Here is a 24,495-nt window from a genome sequence, read left to right as displayed (position 1 = left end):
GGACGCCCTGGCCTTTGCAAGCACCTCCTTGCAGTCCGCCGGGATATCGTACCCTCCAAACTCTTGTGCTGCAGGAGCCAGGCCTGCAAGTTCAGCGACTCCGGGTCGTGATGGAGGATGGCACCTTCTCTGGAGAGAAGATCGGTGTCCGTCGACAGTCCGACTGGCGCGGGGGGGGGGGGGGAGGGGGGGGAAGAAACACTGACAAGTTCAGAAGGTCCGGGAACCAGATCTGTTTCGGCCAGTGCAACGAGGATCATCCTGCACCGGGACCTCTCGAGTTGGTTGATGAGTTGGAGCAGCAACGGCAACTGAGGGAACGCATACAGGAACAGGCTGTCCCAGGGGAACGAGAAAGCATCGCCCATGCTCCTCGGCTGGTGAAACCTGCTGGCGAACCTCTGGCACTTGGAGTTTGTCGCTGTCGCAAACAGGTCGAGCTGGGGTTTTTCCCCATCGTTGGAAAAGCCGATCCACTTGATCCTGACGCAGCACCCACGCGTGGCACGAGCGCAGCTCCCTGCTGAGTGAGTCAGCAATGACATTCTTTATTCCTGCTAGATGGAATGGGACCAGAAACATCCCCCTGGGCGACGGCCCAGTGCCACAGTTCCTGGGCCTCCTTGGACAGGGCAGGAGATATGGTGCCTCCCTGCTTCCGGATGTAGAACATTGTGGTGGTGTTGTCGGTGAAGACCCTCACCACCTTGCCCTTGAGTGACGGTAGAAATGACCCGAGGGCCCAGAACACTGCTCGTAGCTCCAGGATGTTAATGTGGAGTGACCTCTCCTCCGGGAGCCAAAGGCCTCTCGCATGCAGATCTCTGATGTGCGCTCCCCATCCCTCCCGGGAGGCGTCAGTCGTCACCGTCTCCTGATGTACCGGGGTCTGAAAGTCCTTGCCCACTGCGAGATGTGCGCGGCTGCCCCACCATCAGATCGCTTGGCGGAAAGCCTGGATGAGAGGGATCCTGTCTTCCAAGCTGCCCGTCGCTTGTATCCAACGGACGTCGAGGAACTCTTTTAGAGGACGCATTGTAGCCTGCACAGGCGCACCAGGTAGATGCATGAGGACATCATTCCGAACAGGGACTTGATGGATCTCACCCTGGCCATGTCCGTGGCCAGCAGGTGCTGCACCTTGCCCAAGATGGCCTTCGTACTTTCCTCTGACAGCGAGGCCAATCGCGCCACTGTATCGAGCTTGGCTCCCAGAAACAGTGCAACCTGTGACGGGACCAGGTGGGATTTCAAGTAGTTGGAGAATCCCAGGTCCGTGAGAAGTTGGACGGTCGCTGCTGTGAGTTCGATGGAGAGTTCTCTTGTCCTTGCACAGATGAGCCAATTGTCCAGGTAGGGGTAGACTTGGATCCCCCGAAGGCACAGTGCACCGCCAGTGGTACAAGGCACTTGGTAAACACCCTGGGTGCCGACTTCAGCCCTAACGGCAGGGCCTTGAATTGGTAGTGCCGCCCCTGGACTACGAATCTGAGAAACTTTTGGTATCCTTTTAGAATGGAGATGTGGAAGTAAGCATCCTCCAAGTTAGGCGACGATAGGAAGTCGCCCTCCTCCAGCTGTCCCAGCACGTGCTGGAGGGTGACCATCCTGAATTTCTGCACCTTGATGAACTTGTTTAACCGACGCAGGTCCAGGATGGGGCACCAACTGCTTGTCTTCTTTCTGACGAGGAAGTACCTTGAGTATACTCCAGAGCCCTGGAGCCTCTTGGGGTTGAATTCAATGGCACCTTTCTTGAGGATCGCCCTTACTTCTAACAGCAGTTGAGGGACGTGATTTTCCTTCCTGGCCACAGGAGGAATGCGGGGGCACTTCTTTAGAAATTCGAGAGTGTGCCGTGGGCTAGGGCATCCAGCACCCAACGGTCGGTGGAGATGGACTCCCACACGTTGACGAACTTTGCCAGCCGGCCTCCCACCGGGGTGCGCAGGTGGGGGCCCCACGCTACGGCCCGGTCAGTCCTTCTTGGAGGCGGCCTTGCCACCTTGGCGACGACGAGATCCTCCTGACTTGCCGCGTCCACTGTAGGCCTTCTGCGATGAGGAGCGGGCCGCTTGACGGTACGTAGAGGAGCCACTGGTGGATCCCTTGGAAGCGCCCTGTCTGCCTCAGGCGTTCCAAAAGGGCGGTCGCCGTTGCTGCAACACTCCCAAGGCCCGAGCAGTCTCCGTGTCGGTCGTGATGGCCTGAAGTGACTCATCCACCGTTTTTCCCAACAGGTTGTTCCCGTCGAAGGGCACGTCCAAAACTCTGGTTTGCACGACCTGGCGGAAATCAGTTGCCTTGAGCCATCCCCGCCGTCGAAGGCAAACACTGTTGCCCAACTGGTGGAATCTGGTGTCAGCGATATCCATGGCCACCGTTGGGGCATGGTCCGACGCCACCTCTCCAGGGACTCTGACCTCTTGTCTGGTAGGAAGTCCAGCAAGGGAGCGATCTTGTACCACAGCTACTTGTCGTAGCGGGCCACAATCGCTAGGGCGTTGGCCGCCTTAATTGTTGTCCCTGCAGACGAGATGACATTGTCCCATGGCGTCCAGCTTCTTTCCTTCGCTGTCAGGTGGGGAGGTCGAAGTGGAGGATGACGCCCCCGCCGCTTTCTTCTTGGCTGCCGCCGAGATGACCGAATCCGGGGCCGGCTGTGCCCTAAGGCACAAAGGGGTGGAATCGGGGACCCGGTACTACTTCTCGTACCGATCCCTCTTGGCAGGCGTCGTGGACGGGTTCTTCAGGAGAGCAAGTTCCTCCTCCCAGATGTCGTCAATCAATGGTACCGTGAGGACCGTCTTCCTCTTGGCCTCGCACCGCTGATAGAGGAAACCTTCCCTTTTCTGTTTCTCCGGGCAGAGCTGAAAAAGCTCGGATGCCCTGGAAATCATGGCATGGAACGAGCCAATTTTGTCGGGCAGGGTGGACCGGGGGAGTGGTGATGGAAGGCGCCTCCCGTCACCACCGTCATCATCCATCCCTGTCGTGGCCGTATCCGTTCCCGTGTCATCCCCCGGACAGGGGAAGGAGATGAAGGCTGAGCGGGCCGTGAGAGTTGGAAAGGCGGGGGAGGATGAACTTTCCTCCGCTTGTTCGGGGGGCTTCCCGACAGGCCCGGCTCTGTTGGGTCATCCGTTGGGGTGAGGGTCTCGTCCTCATCTCCGTGCATAAGGTTTGGATTGCCATCAAAATGGCCACCGAATTGTTCTGAGGCTCAGGCCCCGGCTGCGACAGGCGCGATGGTTGCTCCTCCTCCACGGGAGTCTCGTTGGCGCCACCGTCGCTCTCTTCGTCCGCCTCCTCGGGATTCCTCCCGTGGGGCCAGACCTCCTCGAACCTCTTGTTGAGGCCCTGCACGACTTCAACCAGCTCCTCAGAGGCTGTATCCGTGTCCGTGACGGCCACCGGCCCCTCGCCCCCCCCCTCTTTCCACCAGGGTCTTCACGGGGGTCTTATCGATGGGCTGAAAAGAGGATTCCCTTCATAGCAGCAGGGAAACTCTGGGCCCCTGAGGTCGCCTTCACTGGGTTAGCCTCCACAGGCTTCACCAGGGCTGCTGCGACTCCCTCGATAGAGGCCGTCTCCTGGCGAATCAAGGCCTTCACCACCATGGGCAGGCTTGAGGCCTTCATCTTGGTGGGGGGAGGGGAGGGGACACACTGCCTCGCTCCCCCTCGGCTGATCCCTTCGAGATCGACCGGGGCCTCTCCAGAAGCTTAGCCGGGTTCTTGGATTTTTTCTTTCCCAAGCCAGAGCGTTGGCTCGTGGTTGATGGCGTTGGTGAAAGTGTGCCCTGCCTGGCAGCCGAGGAGCCCGACCCTTCGGCGCTCCTGGTGCCTGCAGACTCACGGTGCTTAGCCTTCTGTTGGGCCCCAGTCGCCAGGGCGCCCTCACAGGATTTAGAAGACCACTCTGACTTCTCACCTGCTGGGCCCTTTTCCAGCCAGCTGGCGAGGACGGACCGACAATCCCTCATAGTCCGTTCCAACAGGTTCTTGCAAAACGCACAGTCCTTTTCCACGTGCGTCTGGTCTTCGTGAAGGCAGTATAGACATCTTGAATGCTCGTCCTCCTTGAAAACATTTTGGAATCCGCATCCAGGGCAGTTCCTGAACAGCTTGGATCCGGGTGTCGAGCTTCCCTTGTCCTGGGCCATGTTCATGAGGTAGGCCTCAGATCTTCTGGAATCTTCCAAGAAGTGTAACTCGACGAAAACTTCGCCCTTGAGGGGCGTAGAAAATTCCGAAACGGGTCCCCGTTGATCGGAAGTAGAAACAGTGGAGCTTGAGGCTCGATTGACAGAAAAAATTTGATCAAACCCCTTGAAAAAACGCAACTCAGTAAAAGCTTGCGAGCTATAACACAAGGACTCCCAACACTTGAATGTGCCGTAAAAATCTGAGGATGGCTGCCAGGGGGCGGGGCTTAGGGAGAGGGCAGTCATTGGCTGGGGGCAGTATGACCCAGAGACCAGTGATTGGTTACTACTAAGAAAGAGATCAGAAACGAAACTGATCCTGATTTTTCTTTACAGAGGATTCCCAGCCTGACGGGGAATATTCAAGAGCAAGTGAATCCATGCCAGACCCCATGCTGGAGAAGTATACGTTCTCATAGAAGTTGGCAAAGGCTTCAGGAATGTCGCAAGGGTGGTCCATGTGGGGTTCAGTTTCTTCGTGTATAGCTGACACCCATCTCTCTTTGCATTGGCCATGAAGTCTGGCGGCAAGGAGCGCGTCGGCTTTGTCGCCTTTCTCGTATTGATTTTGCAGTGACCCAGGCCAAGGTAAGGAGTCTCCTGACCCCCTCCTCCCCAAACCCTGCAATGCAATATTGCATAGGTGCTTAAAAGCACCATAGCGCACTCGGCGCGTGGTCCCTCTCCCCAGCCCACCCGCTTCCTGGTTCCCCTGTGCCCGCCTCCCAACACGCCCACTCCATCCGGATTGGTTCCAATACCCCACTTCAAGGACATCCAAGGGCAACCCTCTGCCCGGCAACCCTGCGGCGAAGGACCCCCAAAGGACGGCCCCAAGATGTGTCTGCAGGTGTCCGCAGGGGACGCCAAGGAAGCCAGCAGCTAACAGACACCAACAAAAACTGAGTGTGACATGGGTGGGGAGTAGAGCAATCACTCTACTCCAGAAAACCCCTGTCACTATCTTACCTCCCTTATTAGCATGTCCACACCTAGATAGAATTGTGAACATTAGCATGTCCACACCTAGATAGAATTGTGAATACTAGCATGTCCACACCTAGATAGAATTGTGAACATCAGCCTGCGTCGCATCTAGATGGAATTGTGAATGTTAGCATGTCCACACCTAGATAGAACTGTGAATACTAGCATGTCCACACCTAGATAGAACTGAACATTAGCCTGCGTCGCGTCTAGATGGAATTGTGAATGTTAGCATGTCCACACCTAGATAGAATTGTGAACATTAGCCTGCGTCGCATCTAGATGGAATTGTGAATGTTAGCATGTCCACACCTAAATAGAACTGTGGATACTAGCATGTCCACGCCTAGATAGAACTGCGAACATTAGCCGATGTCGCGTCTGGATAGATTTGTGAAGTTAGCATGTCTGCACTTAGATAGAACCGTCAATACTCGCTTGTCCACACTTAGAATTGTGAAAACTAGTCTGCGTCACATCTAGATGGAATTGTGAATGTTAGCAGGTCATTGGCAGATGCACTGGCCACTAGAGTCTAAATGGAGGATAAGGGGGCCTATCGGAGAGCATGTTAGAGGCGGGGACTAGAGGAGTATGGAACCTGTATGCTAGTCAGACCCAGATCATGACAGAGCCGCAACAGGGAGACTACGCTTCAATTCAGGATAGAGACGCAAACCAACCCTACTAACAATTTCCCTTTTTGCATACACCTCTCAAACTCCAAACCAAATACAACCAAAACCTACAGCACAACAAACCGCACAAACTTCACTACATTGCATCAACAAAACAAAAACATAGCCTAGCACAACAGTACACGACGACTACCGGCCGCAAACACCCCAGGCCCAGCCAACGGACCCACCGGGCTGAGGCTGCCAACAGCACATCACTGCTCTCTTGCACTTTTCCTGCTTCCTCCCACTAACTCAACCTCCCCTCCTCTTTCAGAACCGCCAGAGCGCCAAGGGACCACTACGGTGGTGATAGTGCGCGGTACAAATGTCCTTTAACATTAACATTGTTTCTGCTTTAAATATTGGAGTTTTCGGATGGTCTGGTCTATTTCCAGCTGCCGCAATTCCTCCCTCTTGCTGGCAGCCTCCTCTATTCTTCGATCTCTATCGGATCCGGGGGATTGCGCACTGTGGTTTAACTGCATTATTTCGTTCCTTAGCATGTTTTCTGTGAGTTGACGCTCTCTCTTACGTGCTGCTCCCTCTTGGATTAGGACTCCTCTCCAGGTGGCTTTCCCGGCCTCGCATAATGTGTTTATCGAGACTTCGCCTGTGTTGTTTAGGTCGAAGTATTGGGCAATTTCCTTCTCAAAATGTTCACAAAATACCTAGTCTTTCCAGAGCGTTTCATTACAGCGCCACTTTGAGCTTCTGTGGGGGGGGGGGGGGGGAGGGTGCCATACGATCGAGCGTGACCATAACCATTTCGTGATCGGACCATGTTATAGGGGATATATTGGCTGCAGACATTGCGTCTGTTAGCTCAGCTGTGAGGTAGAGGTATCTGTTAGTTTGTAGGTGTCCATCATATTGACTATTAGTGAATGGCCGGCTTCTGGTGGGGTGTTCGCCAGTGGGTTTCCAGCTTGTCTGTCCAGGGTTGGGTCAGCCCACATGTTGAAGTAACCACCCATGATTACTTCACCTTGTGCTTCGAGCATTACTTTAGGGATCATGTGTTGTAGGAACCTGGATTGGCCGGAATTGGGTGCATATATAGAGGCTAGTGTAAAGGCAGTGCCCTGTATTTTCCCGACTAGCACCAGCGCTCTGCCGCTCACATTCGCCCAGGACTTCGAATTGTACTCTTTGTGATTAAGATGCCGAAACCGGACTTTCTGAGCGGGCTCGAGCCCCAATGATCAGTGCCTGTACGGTCGTTTAAAATCCTCCTCTCTTCACCTTTAATGTATTTAGTTTCCTGCAGGAAGAGCATGTCAAGCTTTGCCCTTTTGAATTCCCTTATCACAAGTGACCGTTTGATGGAGGAGTTAAGTCCCTTAACGTTTGGTGTCCCTATTTTAATTGTGGTTGGCCTGTTGCTTACATTGATGTTATTTGCCATTATGGTGTGTTCTTGTTTTATCTGCCGGGTCCCATCTTTTGTCACTGGGTGTCACTGAAATCGGAGTGCTCCGTTGAGTATGCCAGATCGTCTTAATCGTTAGTGTTTTTATCTCCCCCCCACCACCCCTTAGGGGAATACAACGCTGTATCCCCTGCCCCCAGCTCGTTTAGTTCACCACCCCCACGTCATTGAGGGCTTGCATGTTAACTTGGTGGCGTCCGATTGGGACTGGATGGAAACTGCTAGTCCGTGTCGGACCACCAGTAGGAACCGTTACCACACGGTCCGTTTGCACATATAAGTTCACTTATAACATTGAGCCCCCCCCCTGCTCTTCCCCAGTTCACTCCCCCTTACCAACATTTACAACTCAATTAAACATTTTATCAGAACAAGAAAAAAAAACTAGTTTGATACATGCAGTTTGAGGATCATCATCAGGCAGCTGTGTCCATTCTCCTCCTGCAAAAGGTCTCGCCTTCGAGTCTCGATCTGCTCCAGGCCCTTATGGTTCGCTCGGGTCGTTTAGGATTGTCCATGTTACAACACTGAGTCCTGGGCCTTCTAGGTGCGGATCACAGGGGGAAAGGGTCATTTGTCGCCTTCGCGAGTGTTGTTGCCTCTTGTGTACTTCCTTGAGCCTTTAACTCTCTCCTTGGTCCCTGGAGTTCCCAACGCTGATTGTTCTGTTTGGGCGCTTCACGTTCTCCTCCTCAGCACGGGTTCAGAGGCAGGTCATCAATGCAGTCCCGGATTTCCTCTTCGGATCGCAGCTGTATTCTTCTGCTTCCATTTTCGAAGGTGAGAGAGAAAGGGTATCCCCACCTATATCGAGTGCCCTGATCTTTTGACCTTTGAGCCATTTCGTGAGAGGGCTGCATAGACATCTCAGCGCCAGATTGAGCGAGGATGGGTCTTGGAGCCTCCAGATCTGGCCTTTTCCAATATTCTGGCTCTATCTTGATATCAATGGAATCTTGCAAGAACTGATCTTGGCCCGCCCGGCGGTCCACCGGCTCTGTGTATGCTCTCTGTTTTGGGCTCATCAATATCCTCGTCGGCAGTCAAAATTTTGATAATGTCAGGGATGGTGTTTTTAAGGTCCTCCTCTGTTTCACCTTTGTGTTCTGGAATACCGAAAAAGCAGATTTCTCCTCTCGCGGTTTTCTAAATCATCCATTTTGAGATGAAATTCCTCTTCTCTCTTCTCAAATCTCTCATTCTGAGGTCCATTTGGGTCTTTGGCGTCTATGGAGGCGTGATTGCTCGACCCCTTCTAGCCTCTCTTCGATGTTGTCCATCCTCTGTTATTTTATCTATTTTGCTGCCTAGATAAGCTCCCATATTTTTTATCTCGTGAAGCAAAGCCGCAATGTCGCCTTTGGTGGTAGCTACGTCTGTCTGCGCATTCCATTTTCTCAATGTTCCCGGCGAAAGGGGTCGTGAGATCGAGTAGGCGAATTTGGCGAGTTTCGCCCTAGTGTCCATGAGGTGGAGACTACGGAAGAGGAAGCACACGCCCCTGAGTCGGGGGCCCAACCCTCTGCGCTGTGGTGTTCGCCGACGTCTCCAAAATGTTTCCAGGTAAGGGATGGGGTCCGGGGTCTCTGCAGCCCTTGGTGGTGGTAAGGCGGTGCGTAGGGCACGCTGGTGTAGTGTGGTCACAAACAATTCTTTTAATTGTAGGGGTTTGGTTCTCAGGTCTGCCGGGGCCCTGCACAAGCATTTTTGTCCTGAGGGATTCGGGGCTATTGTTCGTGGCAGGAAACTTCGTGCTTCTTGTTAGTTAGGGCCTTGCGTTGAGCCTATGCCACTTGGTGATTAGAGTGCAGCGAAGGGGTGGGGTGCTCTCCTTCACGGTTATGGTGCCTTCGGTGTGGTCACCTGTCCCAGTATGTGGGTCTTGGGGGGGGGAGGGGGGTGGGTGACTGGGTTCCCTTTTGGGGCCAATAGCTTGCTTGGCACGTGTTCTCACTGTAGATGGGTTCGATGCACCGTGGTCAACGAGTATGGCGATTGCTCCAATGTAAGCATATGGGACACCAAGAGTTGGGGCGTGCGTAGTTATGGCAGGGCAATTCAGGGGCTTCGTGGCTAGCCTGTGGGCGCACTTCAGTCCCTAGTTGTGGTGTTGCCAGGCGAAAGGCTGGGAGCCTGAGCCTCTGTGGGTCTCTTACCCTTCCTTCTTTCATACCCTCCTTCCCACTCCTCTTTCCTTTCTTTTCCACTGTTTGGGGGCTTTTCACCCTTTTCACACTACTTGTGTTTATAAGGGCTCCAGGGTCTGTTAGGGCATGCGCGCTCCTTCACCACCCTCGTGCACTCCTCCCGGCACGGGCAGCCGGCTCCGTGCTGGCAGGGCCGCCCGCGTATCACATTACCCCCGGCAGGGGGTGGAGAGGCGTTGGAGCATTGTTGCGCGGACAGGGCACCGGGGGTCCAGTGACAGCACAGGGCGGTTGTGCGCCGAGCTTGGCCCTGTGGGTAGTGGGATGGGGCAGCCGCCTACCTTTCCTCTATGGCGGGCGTAATCCGTGCCCCAATCCGGTGTGTCCCTCAGCGCGGGCGCAGATGACACGGTGCTGGCTGCTGTCCCGATGTCTGCAGCAAGGCTCGGGGGGGGGGGGGTGCCCGCACAGGGCGAGAGGAAGACCAGACACCACTTCGTTCCGCAGGTCTGGGGTTCACCTCCGAGGCTTGCGCGGGCTTTACTGTAGTCAGACGGGCCACGGAGCTGCCGCACCGGGCTCTGCTTGAGGCAAGTTTCTCGGCTTTCCAGGGTCCGATTTCGGTCAGATTTTTTACCAGTGTGGGGGGCGGGGGAGATCTTCAGCAGACTCATCGATTTTGGGTGTTGGGGAGTCTCAAGGTGGGGGCTCAGTTCACCTTAGGGACCCACGGCCACAGAGCTCACAGAGTTAAGACTCAACCGTGCGCCCCTTGGTGGCCAACCATGTTCTCGATTTTAACTGCTTTGTATTTTGAAACCATAGCTAACTCATATTGTTGATATTTTAAAATTGTTTGGAACTCTGGGTAACTTGTGTGGACATCTATGAAACTTGTTCAGGTAATTTTACCTGACATTTTAAATGTGTATAGAATTTTTCTGTAATACAATTTAATTGAAAGGTTATTTATACAGCCAAACCAATAAATAAAAAAATAAAACATTGAAACAAAATCAACCTCTTTGTGGATATCCGTTAATTCAAGAGGGATACCAATTGAAAGACTGTTCTATCTTGGGTGTGTGCATTGTGTGGTGCACAAAGCTTTACATGGTTTTGTCAGATACCCAGCACACATTTTATGTGAACACTGCAGTGTGGGTTTATAAAGAATTACTAAATTCCAGTCTGAAATGTTCAGACGATGCCATTCTGGACCATAATGGCCCTACTTGTGGGGATAAAAGGTGTTTAACAGGATACACTAGTTATAGTTTAGTGGATGGACAGCATTCTGCTTTTCTTTTAGATAGGGCAACAGTGGTATGCAGCCTAAGGACAGTATTCCCTTGCAGGGACAGCTGTGTGCTTCCTTTTAGGGATAGCACTAGTCTTAGCTGTACAGGATTAAAACCAACACATGTTTTTCTTGATCTCCAGGCACCCCTTTTGTGTCGTCTCTTGATAGTTTCTTGGTGCTGGAGAAGGCATTTGCACATTTTTAATCAATTTCCCTGTGTATATTTTTCGTCACGTCCATATCAGACCATTAGCAGCCATTCTTTCTTCCTATAGGGTGCAGACCAGCAGAGTCAAGTGTAACCACATTACTATTTTATAAAACTACAAAAGACTTCAGTAAACAGCCCCATATGAAGTAAGCATTTCCTAAAGAGCAGGGGATTGTACTTGGAGGCTTTTGAAATGGGATCGGGTCTGCCTAAGCATACATATGATAACTGGTGAAGGAGCATTTTACCTGCTGTAGATCCAACACCCGCGGCTGCACCCAAGTCATGTGTACACGTTTGTCGACCTCATCTATGCTACCCTTCAGCAGGCCAACTGATAATGCTTTCATCACCAAGAGCTCCACCTGAAAGTAGAGGGCAACATTAGAAACAGGAATGGCCTGCAGGAAACAGTTTCAAAAGGAGAAAGAGTTGGTTAAACACCCATGCCTAGCTAAGGAGTCCAGTTTTAAAAAGGAAAAGGGAGAAACCAAGTAGCACACCCAATGAAAGGGGAACATTGCAAGTGAAGGCCTATGAACACCTTTTAATTATACACATGTGGTTGTGTATCCAAGCAGAAATTGTTTTTGGATGGGGTGGAGGGATGTGAAGAGTGCCTGAATAACAGTTACTCACTGTAGTGACTACTTTACTCCTAGTCCATATTCTCCTTTCCCCCATACTTTTGGGACATTCCGTCCATTGGGACGGGAGCAGAGCACTTTTGAAACATCAAAAATAAAATAAGGTTACTCACCGTAGTGACCAACATACTCTTATAGTCCATAGTCCCCTTTCCTCCATACTGTATGTGCGTCCCTTCCAAGGTACGGGAAGACAGAACCTTTTTCACCAGAAAAAACATCTTCCCCTTTAAATTTAGAGGCACGCGGGGGTGCAGCTCAGGGAGCATGCGCTGCCCTGACTTCGCCCTCCGGCGCCACACCTCAGTCCCCACTGATGTGTCGACAATAGATTTAACATTGCCTAATGACAGGGGCGTAGCTTGGAGCGCCATCGATGTGGTCGCTCCTCTGAGGCCGCCCGTGGGATGCCCGCCACCAATTCCGGCAGTTCTAAGCGGGTTACTGTATCGCCAATGCCATCTAAGGCGACCGGAACCGACATAGCACAACCTGTCCAAACATAACCTTCGACCAAGGAGGCGTTCTACCAGAACTCAGCGGCCGAACCTCTCCCCAGTCTCCAGCCGAAGAAACCAAGATGGCCGCCAAGCCGGAACCCAGCAACGCACTCCGCACCTGGTGGTAACGGGGCTTTAGAGCGCCAGGGAGTTGGAGGAGGGGAGCGGACTCCAGCACAGAGCCATCCGATTCATACCAAGGCTGCCTGGATTACACACGAGTGCATCCTCGGCTACTGGGGCCTGAGAGCTCGACGCACACACCGAGGGACCGGGAGAGTGGGCCTTCCCCCTCCCCTGCTACGCAGAACAAGTCGGGACCTCCTCTCAGCGACAGCAGACATTACGGAACCACACACGGGAGGTTCACAGAGGGATCTGAGACCTCCATCAGCGAAGGACCACCGATAGAGACTTGAGGAGGGGCGGGGAAGCAGCGAGATAACAGCTTTTCATCCAGAGAGGCCCTGAGCCCGTGGGCCTCATCGCACCGACATACCCCCCCCCTCACGCAACAGTCGGCCATCCTGCACCGTTCCTGACTCACTGAGACCCCCCCCACACCAGCGCTTCCTGGGGCGCCCCGGCCCACTCGCCCAGACCTGGACCAAAGAGGGGGTTGAGAGCGATACACACCCCGAGTGCAGCCTCCCACTGCCCTGAGCCCCGCTGCTACTCTTTCAATCAAGACCACCCAATACGAGCAGCATGTCTAGGCAAACAAAGGTGAGCAAGGGCACAGATATCTCCGCCATGTTTACTGCACCGGAGAAACCCAAGCAACAAGACCCTCCTAAACTGACCCAACAGAAGCCACAAGAGGACAGGGGCACCCTTGCTACCAAAGGAGACCCGATAGCCTTCATGGCGGATATTAAATCGGAGTTCCGCGCCTGCCTCTCGGAACTCACCACTAAAGTTGAACAGACGGACCAAAGGGTTACAGAGATCGAACAGAGGCTCGGAGAAATAGAGGACCTTTCTCAGGACCACACTACCACGCTGGGGGAAATGCAAAGATCCATCGATTCCCTGCATCACAAATGCGAGATCCTGGAGTTCAAACATGAAGACCTAGAAAATAGGGCACGTCGCAACAACCTCCGCATTCGAGGCGTCCCAACCTCTGTCCCCGACAGCAAGTTAGCGGACTACGTGGGACGCTTCTTCGAGGCCCTACTCCCGGATCTGGACAAATCTCAGCTCCTGCTAGACCGGACCCACAGACTCCGCCCGCGCGGAGGGACAGATTCGGACCCCCCCCCCCACATGTTATTACCAGGGTGCACTTCACAACCAAAGAGGCGATATCGGCGATCAGTCGCCAAGGAGAAGAGATCACTTTTCAGAGCACTCCACTTCAAATATACCAGGACCTCTCACCACTTACTCTTCAGAAAAGAAGAGCACTCCGACCTCTGGCAATGTTCCTTCAGGAGCAACAGATCCGTTACAGGTGGCTGTTTCCGACGGCTCTCCAGTTTACATATAAAGGCACCCTACGCCGGATCAGCCACCTGGAAGACGCAGAGAGAATCTTACATCCAGCCTCGCCCCGAGATCCTTCCACGCCAAACCCGGAGAGGACCGAGGACTCTGGACTGCCTCCCTCCCCAAAGCCCAAACGCACATCATGGTCATCAACCCAGCGGAACAGAAAGATGAACGAGGACGCTTCCACGGCCCCAGGTACCGTCAGCAACTTTGCCTGGACGCAAGTGCCCTTACCTAAATAAAGACCCGCCACCTTGGCCTCGAACTGAGGAACCTTGAAGGCGGTGGCGGCGGGCCATACCCATGGTTCATACCCACTCCAAGGATACTTTCCAACCTTTGTTCCTTGGAAACCCACAGTACACAATACGTGATGGGACAGTTGGCCCTGTTGGCCAAGGGTACGCCCGTACTTACAATGTCGGTCTACCCTCCAGTTAAAGTTGCAGCCCCCCGTTGGGGTTCCGCGTTAAAATTTCAAGTGCAGGATGATATTAAGGGATTCCCCAACAGACATGGGAGCTGAATCACCGGCCCACGACACCCCCCCCCCCTAACCCAAGGAAAGGAGAGTGAGACCCCAACGGACCCCCAAACGCTTCGGGTCCTCTCCCTGAATGTTAATGGTCTGAACTCCCCTAATAAGCGGAAGGCAATTCTACTGAAACTCTGGGACGAAGACGCAGCGATAGCCATGGTCCAAGAGACTCACTTGCTGCCGGTAGACGTGACCCAGCTTCGCTCCCGGTTATTCCCGCTCCAATTCTTTGCCTCTGGCACAAACAAAAAAGGAGGTACGGCGATCCTCTTCAGGAAAGACTTGAAACCCAGATTCTGGAAACGAAAATCTGCCCAGAAGGCCGATTTACAGCGGTCAAATGCCTCCTAATGGGAGATCTATATACTCTCGTCTCGGTGTACGCCCCTAACACTGGACAATCACACTTCTATGTCTCCTTGGGCACATCTCTCGCTGGCTTTGTGGAGGGCCAAACAATAGTCGGCGGGGACTTCAATGGGGTTCCCGACCCCACCAAAGATAGGTCACACCCCCCGACTCCAAGCGACTTCACCCAAGCACTTTGCCTCCTCCGACTCTTCAGGTCCCTGGAGATAAGACTCATGGCGGGTGTTCCACCCAGACTAAAAAGACTTTTCTTTTTATTCATTCGTCCATCGCACCTCTTCAAGGATCGACCTGTTCCTGATCTCCCCGCAAACTTTCCCCTCAGTCAAAGAAGTCTCCATCGGCACAAGAGCGATATCCGACCACGCCCCAGTGCTCTTGGAACTCCAGGTTCAAAATCTCAACCGCAATAACCCACGTAAATGGACGTTGTACGACCCAATCCTTAACGATATGGCTACCAGAGACAAGATCGCAACAGAGAAGAAATTTCTTTAACGAAAATCCAGCCTCGGACACCTCGTTAGCCAACAACTGGGACGCCATGAAGGCAGTAATCCGGGGCTCCCTAATTGCCCAAGGAACGGCCTACCACCGAGACAGACGTCAGACCCGGACGGCTCTAGAGGACGAACTAAGAGAGGCCGAGGCGCTCCACAAGGAGAAAGGCTGGTCCCCCAAAACGCAACGGATCATTCGTACAGCAAGGAAAAAACTGGAAGCCCACTATGCGGAACAAACCGCCCAACTAATGGCGAAGGCCAAACAGTCATACTACGCGAAGGGTAACAAGGCGAACAAGTTCCTGGTGGCCAAGCTAGCCAAGCGGAGACGCGTCAACACGATCACTGGTCTGCGTGATCCCAACGGGGTCACACTACACTCAGAGCCCGAAAAGCGACGACTCGCAATAGATTTGACCCAAATCATGAGGGCAACCCCACAAAACTTATCACAACAGAAGGAATACCTACAGCAGGCAGCAGTGCCCAGTCTCTCCGACACAGCGAGAGACAAACTGGAGGAGCTCATTACAGGGGAGGAAGTGGAGGAAGCCATCAAATCACTTAAAACACGGGCCCCCGGCCCAGACGGCTTTTCAACCAGGTTTTACAAACTATTCAGAGCACAACTGACCCCCCCACCTGGTTACCCTATTCAATTCCTTCAGGGAAACGGGAGCAGTGACCCCATCGATGCAGGAATCAACCACCATCCTCCTGCCCAAACCTGGAAAAGATCCAAGAAGCTTAACGTCCTATAGACCGATCGCACTTTTAAACATCAATGCAAACATACTCAAAAATTCTAGCAACCTGCTTAAATCGCATCTTGCCGAAGATCATTCACCTCGACCAGGCAGGTTTCCATCCTACACCGGACAGCAGGCGACAACATCCGGAGAACCCTGAACCTGGTGGACCTTGCCCCCCGGAACTCCCAAAAACTAGTCTTAGTGGCACTCGACGCAGCTAAGGCATTTGATAGGGTGGATTGGACATTCATGAGACACCCTAGGGGGCTTCGGGTCAACTTTCCAAACGATGGTTCTAGCCAACTATAATAGCCCTAAAACTAGCCTGAGAATCAACGGACACAGCTCGGCTCCAATCCCCCTATCATGCAGAACCCGGCAAGGCTGTCCACTGTCACTCTTGCTTTTCGCACTCACCATGGAGCCCTTTGCACAAAAGATCAGGCGAAACAACCGAATCAAGGGCATACAAAGTGGCCCCACGCACCACAAAATCGCCCTATACGCGGACGACATTCTGCTCACAATCTCGGAGGCCCACTCATCTCTAAAACACGCGATACGAGAAATCGCCAGCTACGGGGAGGTTTCAGGCCTCACCATAAACTTCGATAAATCATCCGCCCTGGGCATCGGCCTCACCCCAGCAGAACGGGAACCACTGACTAAGATGTGCCCGATAACATGGGAAAAAAGAGCCATCCCCTACCTAGGGGTCCACATCCCGGCTGACCCAAGAGACATACAAAGCCAATTTCCCCCCGACTCTTTAAAGAATCGGAAGGCGACTTGAAACGCTGGGAGACCCAATAAATCTCACTGCTCGGGCGCATCACTGCATGCAAGATGAACCTCCTTTCGAGGTTACTATACACCTGTGCCTCCCTACTAGTAGCGATCCCCACCCACACCAACTCTTCGAGGGATCCAGAGGAAAATGCTGAACTTTATTTGGAAAGGTAAGAAAGCGAGAATCCCTCTCAGAACTATGCTGGGGAGCTCCAAATTGGGAGGATTGGGGGTCCCAGACCTGCAGGCCTACAGAGTGGCAGCTCAATTGGCACAGGTCGAGGCATGGCAAAATACAACAAACCGCCCTAGATGGGTAGAGTTGGAACAATCACAAGTGCCCCTACCCTTACGATTTCTAACACATCCCGCCCCCCCTCAGGACACAATGGGGAGATCTCCTGCTATCAACCAAACACACCCTTCGCTCCTGGGACTGGGCGCTAAAACGAAAGGGAGCGCCAAGAGGACTGAGCCCACACTGCCCGGTCTTCCATAATCCAACGTTCGCACCTGGAAAGAATCCTCACAATTTTCGTAACTGGACCAGCTGTATATGGGGGTGGGGAAGAAGACCTCACATTCGCCCAATGCAAGGAGAAATTCCAACTCCAGGAAAGGGACAAGGGACGGATTCACCTACATTCAATTACGCCACTGGTGCTCACACCCTCAAACTCTGCAAGCAGCGACGCGCCCTCCTACTGCCCTAGAACACTCTGGGAGACCTTCCAACCCACGGCAGAATATCCACCCTATACAGGCGCTTTCTAAGTGACTTCCTGACCACAAAGACCCGCTGCATGGCCCAATGGGAGGCGGACCTAGGTCATCCAATAGAGGATCAAACCTGGGTGGACATATGGACCAGAACACACACCTCATCCACCTGCATTACCAATAGGGAATGTGCGTACAAGATCACGCTGCGGTGGTACTATCCGCCCCTCCGACTTCACCATATGAACCCCAGGTGGATCATTCTTGTTGGAGGATGCGTCCACCCAGGCTCCTTCTTCCACATGTGGTGGGCTTGCCCAAAGATCCAACAATTCTGGAAATCATGCCTGGGGTCCATCGCACGAATTACCGGAACAACGATTCCCCTGGAACCAGAAGCAGTCTTGCTGGGAGCTCCAATCCCCGAGATCTACCCGCGCTCCGGGACCAGATCGAAACTACCATCTCACTGCCTACTAGCAGGGAAAACTGTGGTGGCCAGAGCTTGGAAAACCCCGGAAGGCCCTCACATAGCCCAATGGTGGACTAAACTTTGGGCCATTCTGGTAGCGGACAAGGTGACGGCAGCACAAGCGGGAACTCTCCATCGTTTCCAGAACGTTTGGGCCCCAGTGCTGGAATACAACCAGCGCTTCCCCGCTCTGACATATAAACCTATCTGGGCCCGCTGGATCCTGAAAAATCAAGAGATCCCTGAGGAAGATACATAGACGCTGAGGCGCAAACTGGACAGCCTAGGAGGGAAGATTCCGCCTACAATGCCTAAGGGACAGAGGGACCAAAGGGAGGGGGGAGGAGGGAGGGAGGAAACTTAGGGGGGGGGGATAAAGGACTGGGGATCAACATGCCTAAATAATCACTGCTTATAATGTTTGTAATTGTCATCCTGCCTTGATTTAAAATAAGTTAAAAAAAACATTGCCTAATGACATCAGTATTATTAGGGGGGAGGTTGGTGGGACATATGGAGGAAAGGGGACTATGGACTAAGTATGTTAGTCACTACGGTGAGTAACTTATAATTGCTCTTACGTCCCGTCCCCTTTCCTCCATACTGTATGGGCGATTACAATGGAATGTAGCCCCAGGGTGAGAGGAAACCCTCCTTAAGCAAATCGGTTCCTGAGAACCACCTGTCTGAAGGCCGCATCAGCTCTAGAGCCAGCATCCAAACAGTAATGCTTACAGAAAGCCGAGGGAAGAGGCCCAAGTGGCCGCCCTGCTTATGACTTACCAAGGGACAAGGCGCTGGAAGGCGATGGCAGTTGCCTTGGCCTGGACTGCGTGGGCATACATGTTGGCCGGAAGTGGCATGTGCTGGCCCTCGTACACTTCTTTGATGCCAGAGACCATCCAGTGGGATATGGAAGCCTTTGAGGCCCGATAGCTTGGTCTTGAGCTTCCGAAAGTAACAAACAGGGCGTCTGGCTTGCGGAAGCCATTGGTCCTGTCCAAGTAGAATTTTAGGGCACGCCCGACATCTAGGCAGTGCAGCACCCTCTGTGCTTCGTCCTTGGGATCGGGAAAAAAAAAGTAGGAAGGACTAGTTCCTCGTTCCAGCAGAACGCTGACGGAACCTTGAGCAGAAAAGCCGGGTGCGTCCGCATGTCTACCTTGTCCTTGTGAAAGGTGGTATATGGTTCCAAGGCAACCAGCGCCTGGATTTCGCTGACTCTGCGAGCCGAGGCAAGACCGACTAGTAAGGCCGTCATGATGGTGACCAGCCTGATGTCCACGGATGCCATTGGCTCAAATGGTATGTGCGCCAGGGCACCCAAGACTATGTTAAGGTCCCACACAGGGTGCAGTCTGACGGGCGGGTAGAGCCTAGCAAGGCCCGTCAGATGTTTGACTATAGGATTGGAGGAGAAAACGCCCTCCTCAGAGTTCCTGTAAGCCCCAATAGCGGCAAGGTATCTGCGGCAGGTATCCACCTGCACGCCTGAATGAGCAAGGTGCGCCGAAAAAGAGAACACATTGTCGAAAGTGCCTGCCAGTGGGTCGAAACCTTAGGAGTCCGAGCAGTGGCAGAATCGAACAAGTTACTTACCAACTGATAAAGTTATTTCGATTGGATGTTCCAACGTATTCCACATCTTTGACATGTGATGTCCACAGCTGTGTACTTCGGAAACTTTTCCGGCAGAGGGCGTCCTGCGTCAATGGTGTCGGGTCGATGTCCCTCGAAGGCCTCCGTCGAGGGTGTTGTCACCGGATGTTATAAATGAGATGCATGGCTCCCATAGCTTCAGTTTATGTTTTTTCCCCCATAACGTGTGGCACCAATCCAATGCCTGCTTGACTGCACATAGCCTTGCGGAAACATAAGCTGCAATCGCATAGGAAATTCTCCAGAAGGGCTGTCTGGGAGGGCGATGTGGAATACGTTTGAGGAACATCCAATCGAAAGAACGTTACTGAATGGATTGTCTCCAAGGTATTCCACATCTTTGACAGACTCCTAAAGAAGTACCAGAAAATGGAGGAGGGAAAAGAAGAGTACCCAATCAGATGGCAGAATAAAGAACTGCCTTACCAAAGGCCATATCTTGACCATGGATCGTATCCAGGGAGTAATGCTTAAAGGTGTGGATAGAAGCCCATGTGGCTGCATCACAAATATTCCTAATAGGAACTCCCTGTTGTAGGGCTGTGAAGTAGCCACGCCCCTAGTGGAATGAGCTCGCAACCTTTCAGTTCAGGAGGGTCCTTAACCGCCAACTGGTAACTTTCAGCAATGGTGAGGATAATCCACCTGGACAAGGTCTGCTTAGTAACAGCCTGGCCCAATCGGTGTCCAGTATATCCCACAGAGTTGATTGTCCACTCTGACCCAGTACAACCCTATCCTTGTGAAAAACAGTAAAGGGTGGCTTAGATGAAAGTGCCTGCAATTCACTCACTCTGCGAGCGGAAGTAACCGCAACCAAGAACACAGTCTTGAAAGACAGCCTCAAAGGACAAGAGTGCAAAGGCTCAAATGGGGCACCCATCAGGAATTTCAAAACCAAATGCAGATCCCTAACCGGTACCTGGAAAGGGGACGGTGGGAACACATTTGTCAGCCCTTTAAGACATTGGGAAATCAAAAGGAATCTTAAAGAACATTCTTCAGACGAGCGCTTAAAGACAGACGGCGCCGCCAGGTAACCTTTCATGGCACCTACTTGAAGGCCCCTGTGTGCCAAAGAAAGCAAGAAAGACAAATCACAGGAATTGAACACTGAAAATGATTAACATTTTGTCCCCTGCACCAGTCGCAAAACTTACGCCAACAGTACAGGGATTGTGTTGCTGGCCTCCATCACATCAGGTCCCAATCCTTATACCTCAACCTTTCAGATACCAAGCGTGAAGGTTGAGTCCCCTGACCTCTGGATGGAGAACCTGACCCCCCCCCCCACCACCACACCATCTCCCTCGAGAGCAGATCCTCTCGAAGATGGCAGGGAAGGCAGATGGACATTTCTAGAAGTCCAGGTACCACGCTCATCTGGCCCAATCCAGAGCAATGAGGATCATGTGGGATACGAACAGCTGCAGCAACCTTAACATTTGAGGAATGACGGGGGAATGACCAATCCACTACAAATGCGTCCAAGGCTCCTCGAGGGAAATTCCCTTGAGCAGAATCTCTTGCACTTCCAGTTGGCACTGATGGTGAAGAGATCCACTTGTGGGGTTCCCCAAAGGGCAAAGATCTCCAGAAGGACTTCCTGAGCTAACTCCCAATTGTAAGAGACCGAGCTTTGCCTGCTCAGAGCGTCTGCCGCCGCATTCTCCTCTCCGGCCAGATGAACTGCTGAGCGAAATTTCCTGCTGGATTGCCCAGAATCAGAGCAGCATTGCCTCTGCACAACGGGAGTGACACTACTCCTCAACCCTCCCCCTTTTTGTTGAGGGAATGCATGGCCACTGTGTTGTCCATCATGATCAGAACACTCTTCCACCGCACAGACTGCCTGTTGGCCCCCAGCTATAACAGGTTGATGTGGAGTTTGGACTCTGATGGAGACCCATGACGGTAAAGTCTGCGACATGAGCTCCCCATCCTGTGAGGGAAGCGTCCGTCATTGCAGTCCACTCCGGCCACGGTTGCCAAAATGGCTCCCCCTTCATCAGGTTCCCCTTGTTGGCCCATCACAAAAGATCCTAGGAGACCGAGAGTGGAATCTTAACGGGATCCGACATCTTGCCTGAGAACTGTGACCACTGCATCTTGAGAACCCATTGCAGGGATCTCATCCTCAGCCTGGCCTCTGGCACCAGAAAATTGCAGGATGCCATGAGGTCGAGCAACCTTAAGAATTCGAAAGCCGGGAGACTCTGGGCATGTTGAAACTTGTCCATCTGCGCAATGTGATGAGCCCTCACCTTGGGAGGCGAGCACTTCCCCCAAGGACATGTCCAATACAGCCCTGATGTACTGGAGCGGTTGGAAGGTGTCCGATGAGACTTCTTGAAATTGAGGGAGAAGCCCAGCCTGTGGAGGGAGCGGCAGGTGAGATCGAGGTGATCCAATGCTTGCTCGGGAGAACGCGCACGGATCAGCCAGTGTCCAGGTAGAGGTAGACGTGAATCCCCATCACCTGAGATACGCTGCCACCAACATTAGCTTGGTGAGCCCCTCAGGCGGAGGTCAATCCGAATGGCAGGACCCGAAACTGAAGGTGTGAGTCGCCAGACGCAAACCTCAGGTACTTCCTGTGCTTAGGATGAATCGGCACATGAAAGTAAGCATCCTGTAGGTCCAGAGACACCAACCAATCCTGAAGTCGAAGGGCCGGGAGGACCTGAGAAAGTGTGACCATCTTGAACTTGTCCTTCCTGAGAAGTTTGTTCAACCAACCCAAGTCCAGGATGGGTCTCAATCTCCAGTCTTTCTTTGGAATCAAAAAATAAGGGGAATACCATCCCTTGTTCCTCTCCGCTACAGGCACCAGTTCGATAGCACCTTTCCCCTGCAGGGTCAAGATTTCCTGCACAAGGAGCGAATCTGGAAGCTTCAAAGACATTCCCGGTGGATTCTTGAGGCCGCTTTAGGAAGAGGAGGCAGTAGCCGTGGGCTATGGTATCCAGAACGCACACCTCCGAAATAATAGCTTGCCATTCTTCGAGATGCTGAGACAACCTGCCCCCAACCAGCGAACCATGGGACATGGCCTCATGACTGTTTTGGAGTGGCTGCGGCAGTGCCTGAAGGCAAAGAGGCAGCTGCCCAAGCGGCTTTGGCACCTCCATTTCCCCCGAACACCACAGGTACTTTTACGCTGACCCCTTTGACTGGCGGTTCCTCTCGTTCTACCAAAGGAGGGGTAGTAATGAAAAGAACCTTCCCTCCACTGCTGTCCCCTAGGACGAAAAGACGGAGGTTGACACAGCTATGCTTAAAGATTTCACTGCAGATTTGAGGTCTGCAACCTTTCAAAGCTCTCATCAGCCATGCTGCGAAACAAATGCATGCCAAAGGGCATGTTCAAAAGACCGGCTTGCACATCCGGGGCAAAACCAGACTTCCACAACCACGCAAATTGCGTACAACGGTGCTCGCAGCCATGGACCGGCTAACACTGTCGGCAGTGTCCAAACCCGACTGAAGGAATTCACACATGGCATCCTTGCCATCTTATATGAGCGCAAGGAACCCATCCCTTTCTTCACCCTCGGGAATATGCTCAGTCGCAAGAGCAACAGTTCCACAGTGTGTGTGAAAATCTTGCCAAGGCACAAGTGGAGTTGGCGGATTTTAGCTCCATACTCCCCGCAGAAAACACCTTGCGTGCCCAACCGTCGAAGCGTTTGTTGTCCCTATCAGGAGGGATGGTAGGGTGCGCTGCCCGCCTCGAGGTGGCCGTAGCCCCCTGAACGACCAAACTCAGGTGTGTGGCGAGTGGATTGGTAGCTGGGGTCGATAACAAATAGTTACCGGAAGGGCGGTATTTTTTGGTTAACAACCGGAAGAGATTCCGGCAAGTGCCAAGCAGCCGCCACACTTTTCTGTAATGTCAGATGAAAACGTAACACCGGGTCAGAGGACAGACCTTTATCTAAAATGTCCATTAGATCATCTTGCACAAAATCTTCAGGAGGACTGGACCAGCCCAGATACTCCATGACCCTAGCCACGAGCCTCCGGTAGGACGACTCAGCTTGCGCACCATGCTTGGGCCTGCCAAATTCCACTTCAGGAGAAGTGTCCAGGCCACTAGCGTCATGAAGTGTTTGTCTCAACTACTCAAATTGGTTATCCCCTGAAAAGACAGGCTCAGGCGGCGGCTCCTCCTCCTCCTCCTCCTCCTCCTCCTCCTCCTCCTCCACCTCCACCTCCACCTCCACCTCCACCTCCACCACCTCCTCCTCCTCCAAAAAGTCCTGTCTCGAACAGCCGAGGGCCTGAAGTCCATAACAGGCCTCACAGACTTGGAAGTAATCCTTCCTAGGAGGATCCACATCAGTAGGGACCTCCAACGGTAGATTTCAGCCAAAAGGCCTCGAAGGCACCGTGGGCCAATACAAAGGCAAAGCTTCGACGTTCATGCCCGATGGACAAAGCACTGACTGAGTCGACACCGACCTCGAGCCCTTAGTAGGTTTCTCTTGCGACCATCCTGATTCTTGTCCCAACGGGACAAGAAGGTTCCCAATGAGGATCGCGCCGAGGACCAGAGCCCGAAGGCGTGTGAGCCACGGATCGAGACTGTTCCTTGCCGGCTTCGTCAGAAGGTGCGGATGGAACTGTACCCTGCGATTGTAAAATCGCCAACATCTGCTCCCTAAAGGCAGCCCATTCCCCTGGGGTCGAGGACTTAGTCGGGCAAGCCACTTTCCTTGCGGCGCCATCCTCTGAGGAGGAGGAGGAAGGTGACCGGTGGCGGCACTTCCTAGAACGCCGAGACGAATGGCGGGAACCAATCTGGGACCGAGATCCCCGGGACTCCTTCCGACATGGAGTCACCTCTCGAATCATCGGTGGACATACCCTTGGACTTGGATTTACAGGACTTACTAGGTTTTGAACCGCTACCTACCAGAAGCTTTCCCTTACACCCCTGCAAGGGAATAGCAGTCAGTGACTGGCATTAGGAACAGTCATCGGTGTCGTGACTCTCACCTAAGCACCACAAACAAATGCAATGCAGGTCGGTAATCGACATTTTCGACTTCCAGTCTTGGCAAGTCTTGAAGCCAGACCGCAGAG

General features: G+C 53.0%; 1 protein-coding gene across 3 annotated transcripts in view; it reads right to left on the bottom strand.

Moving 5' to 3' along the window:
- The window catches only part of PSMD13 (proteasome 26S subunit, non-ATPase 13), a 377,179-nt gene that overhangs the window by 55,220 nt on the left and 297,464 nt on the right, over positions 1–24,495 (bottom strand). For all 3 annotated transcript variants that reach the window (XM_069623910.1, XM_069623909.1, XM_069623911.1), the window contains one exon: positions 11,213–11,329. In XM_069623910.1, coding sequence (XP_069480011.1) covers positions 11,213–11,329 — 117 coding nt within the window. The remainder of the gene's footprint in view (positions 1–11,212; positions 11,330–24,495) is intronic.

Source organism: Ambystoma mexicanum, chromosome 11 (assembly GCF_040938575.1).
Source record: "Ambystoma mexicanum isolate Mex_15411 chromosome 11, UKY_AmexF1_1, whole genome shotgun sequence".
Classification (NCBI taxonomy): Eukaryota; Metazoa; Chordata; class Amphibia; order Caudata; family Ambystomatidae; genus Ambystoma; species Ambystoma mexicanum.
The sequence above is the reverse complement of the archived record's forward strand: the minus strand, read 5'-3'. Positions and strand labels throughout refer to the sequence as shown.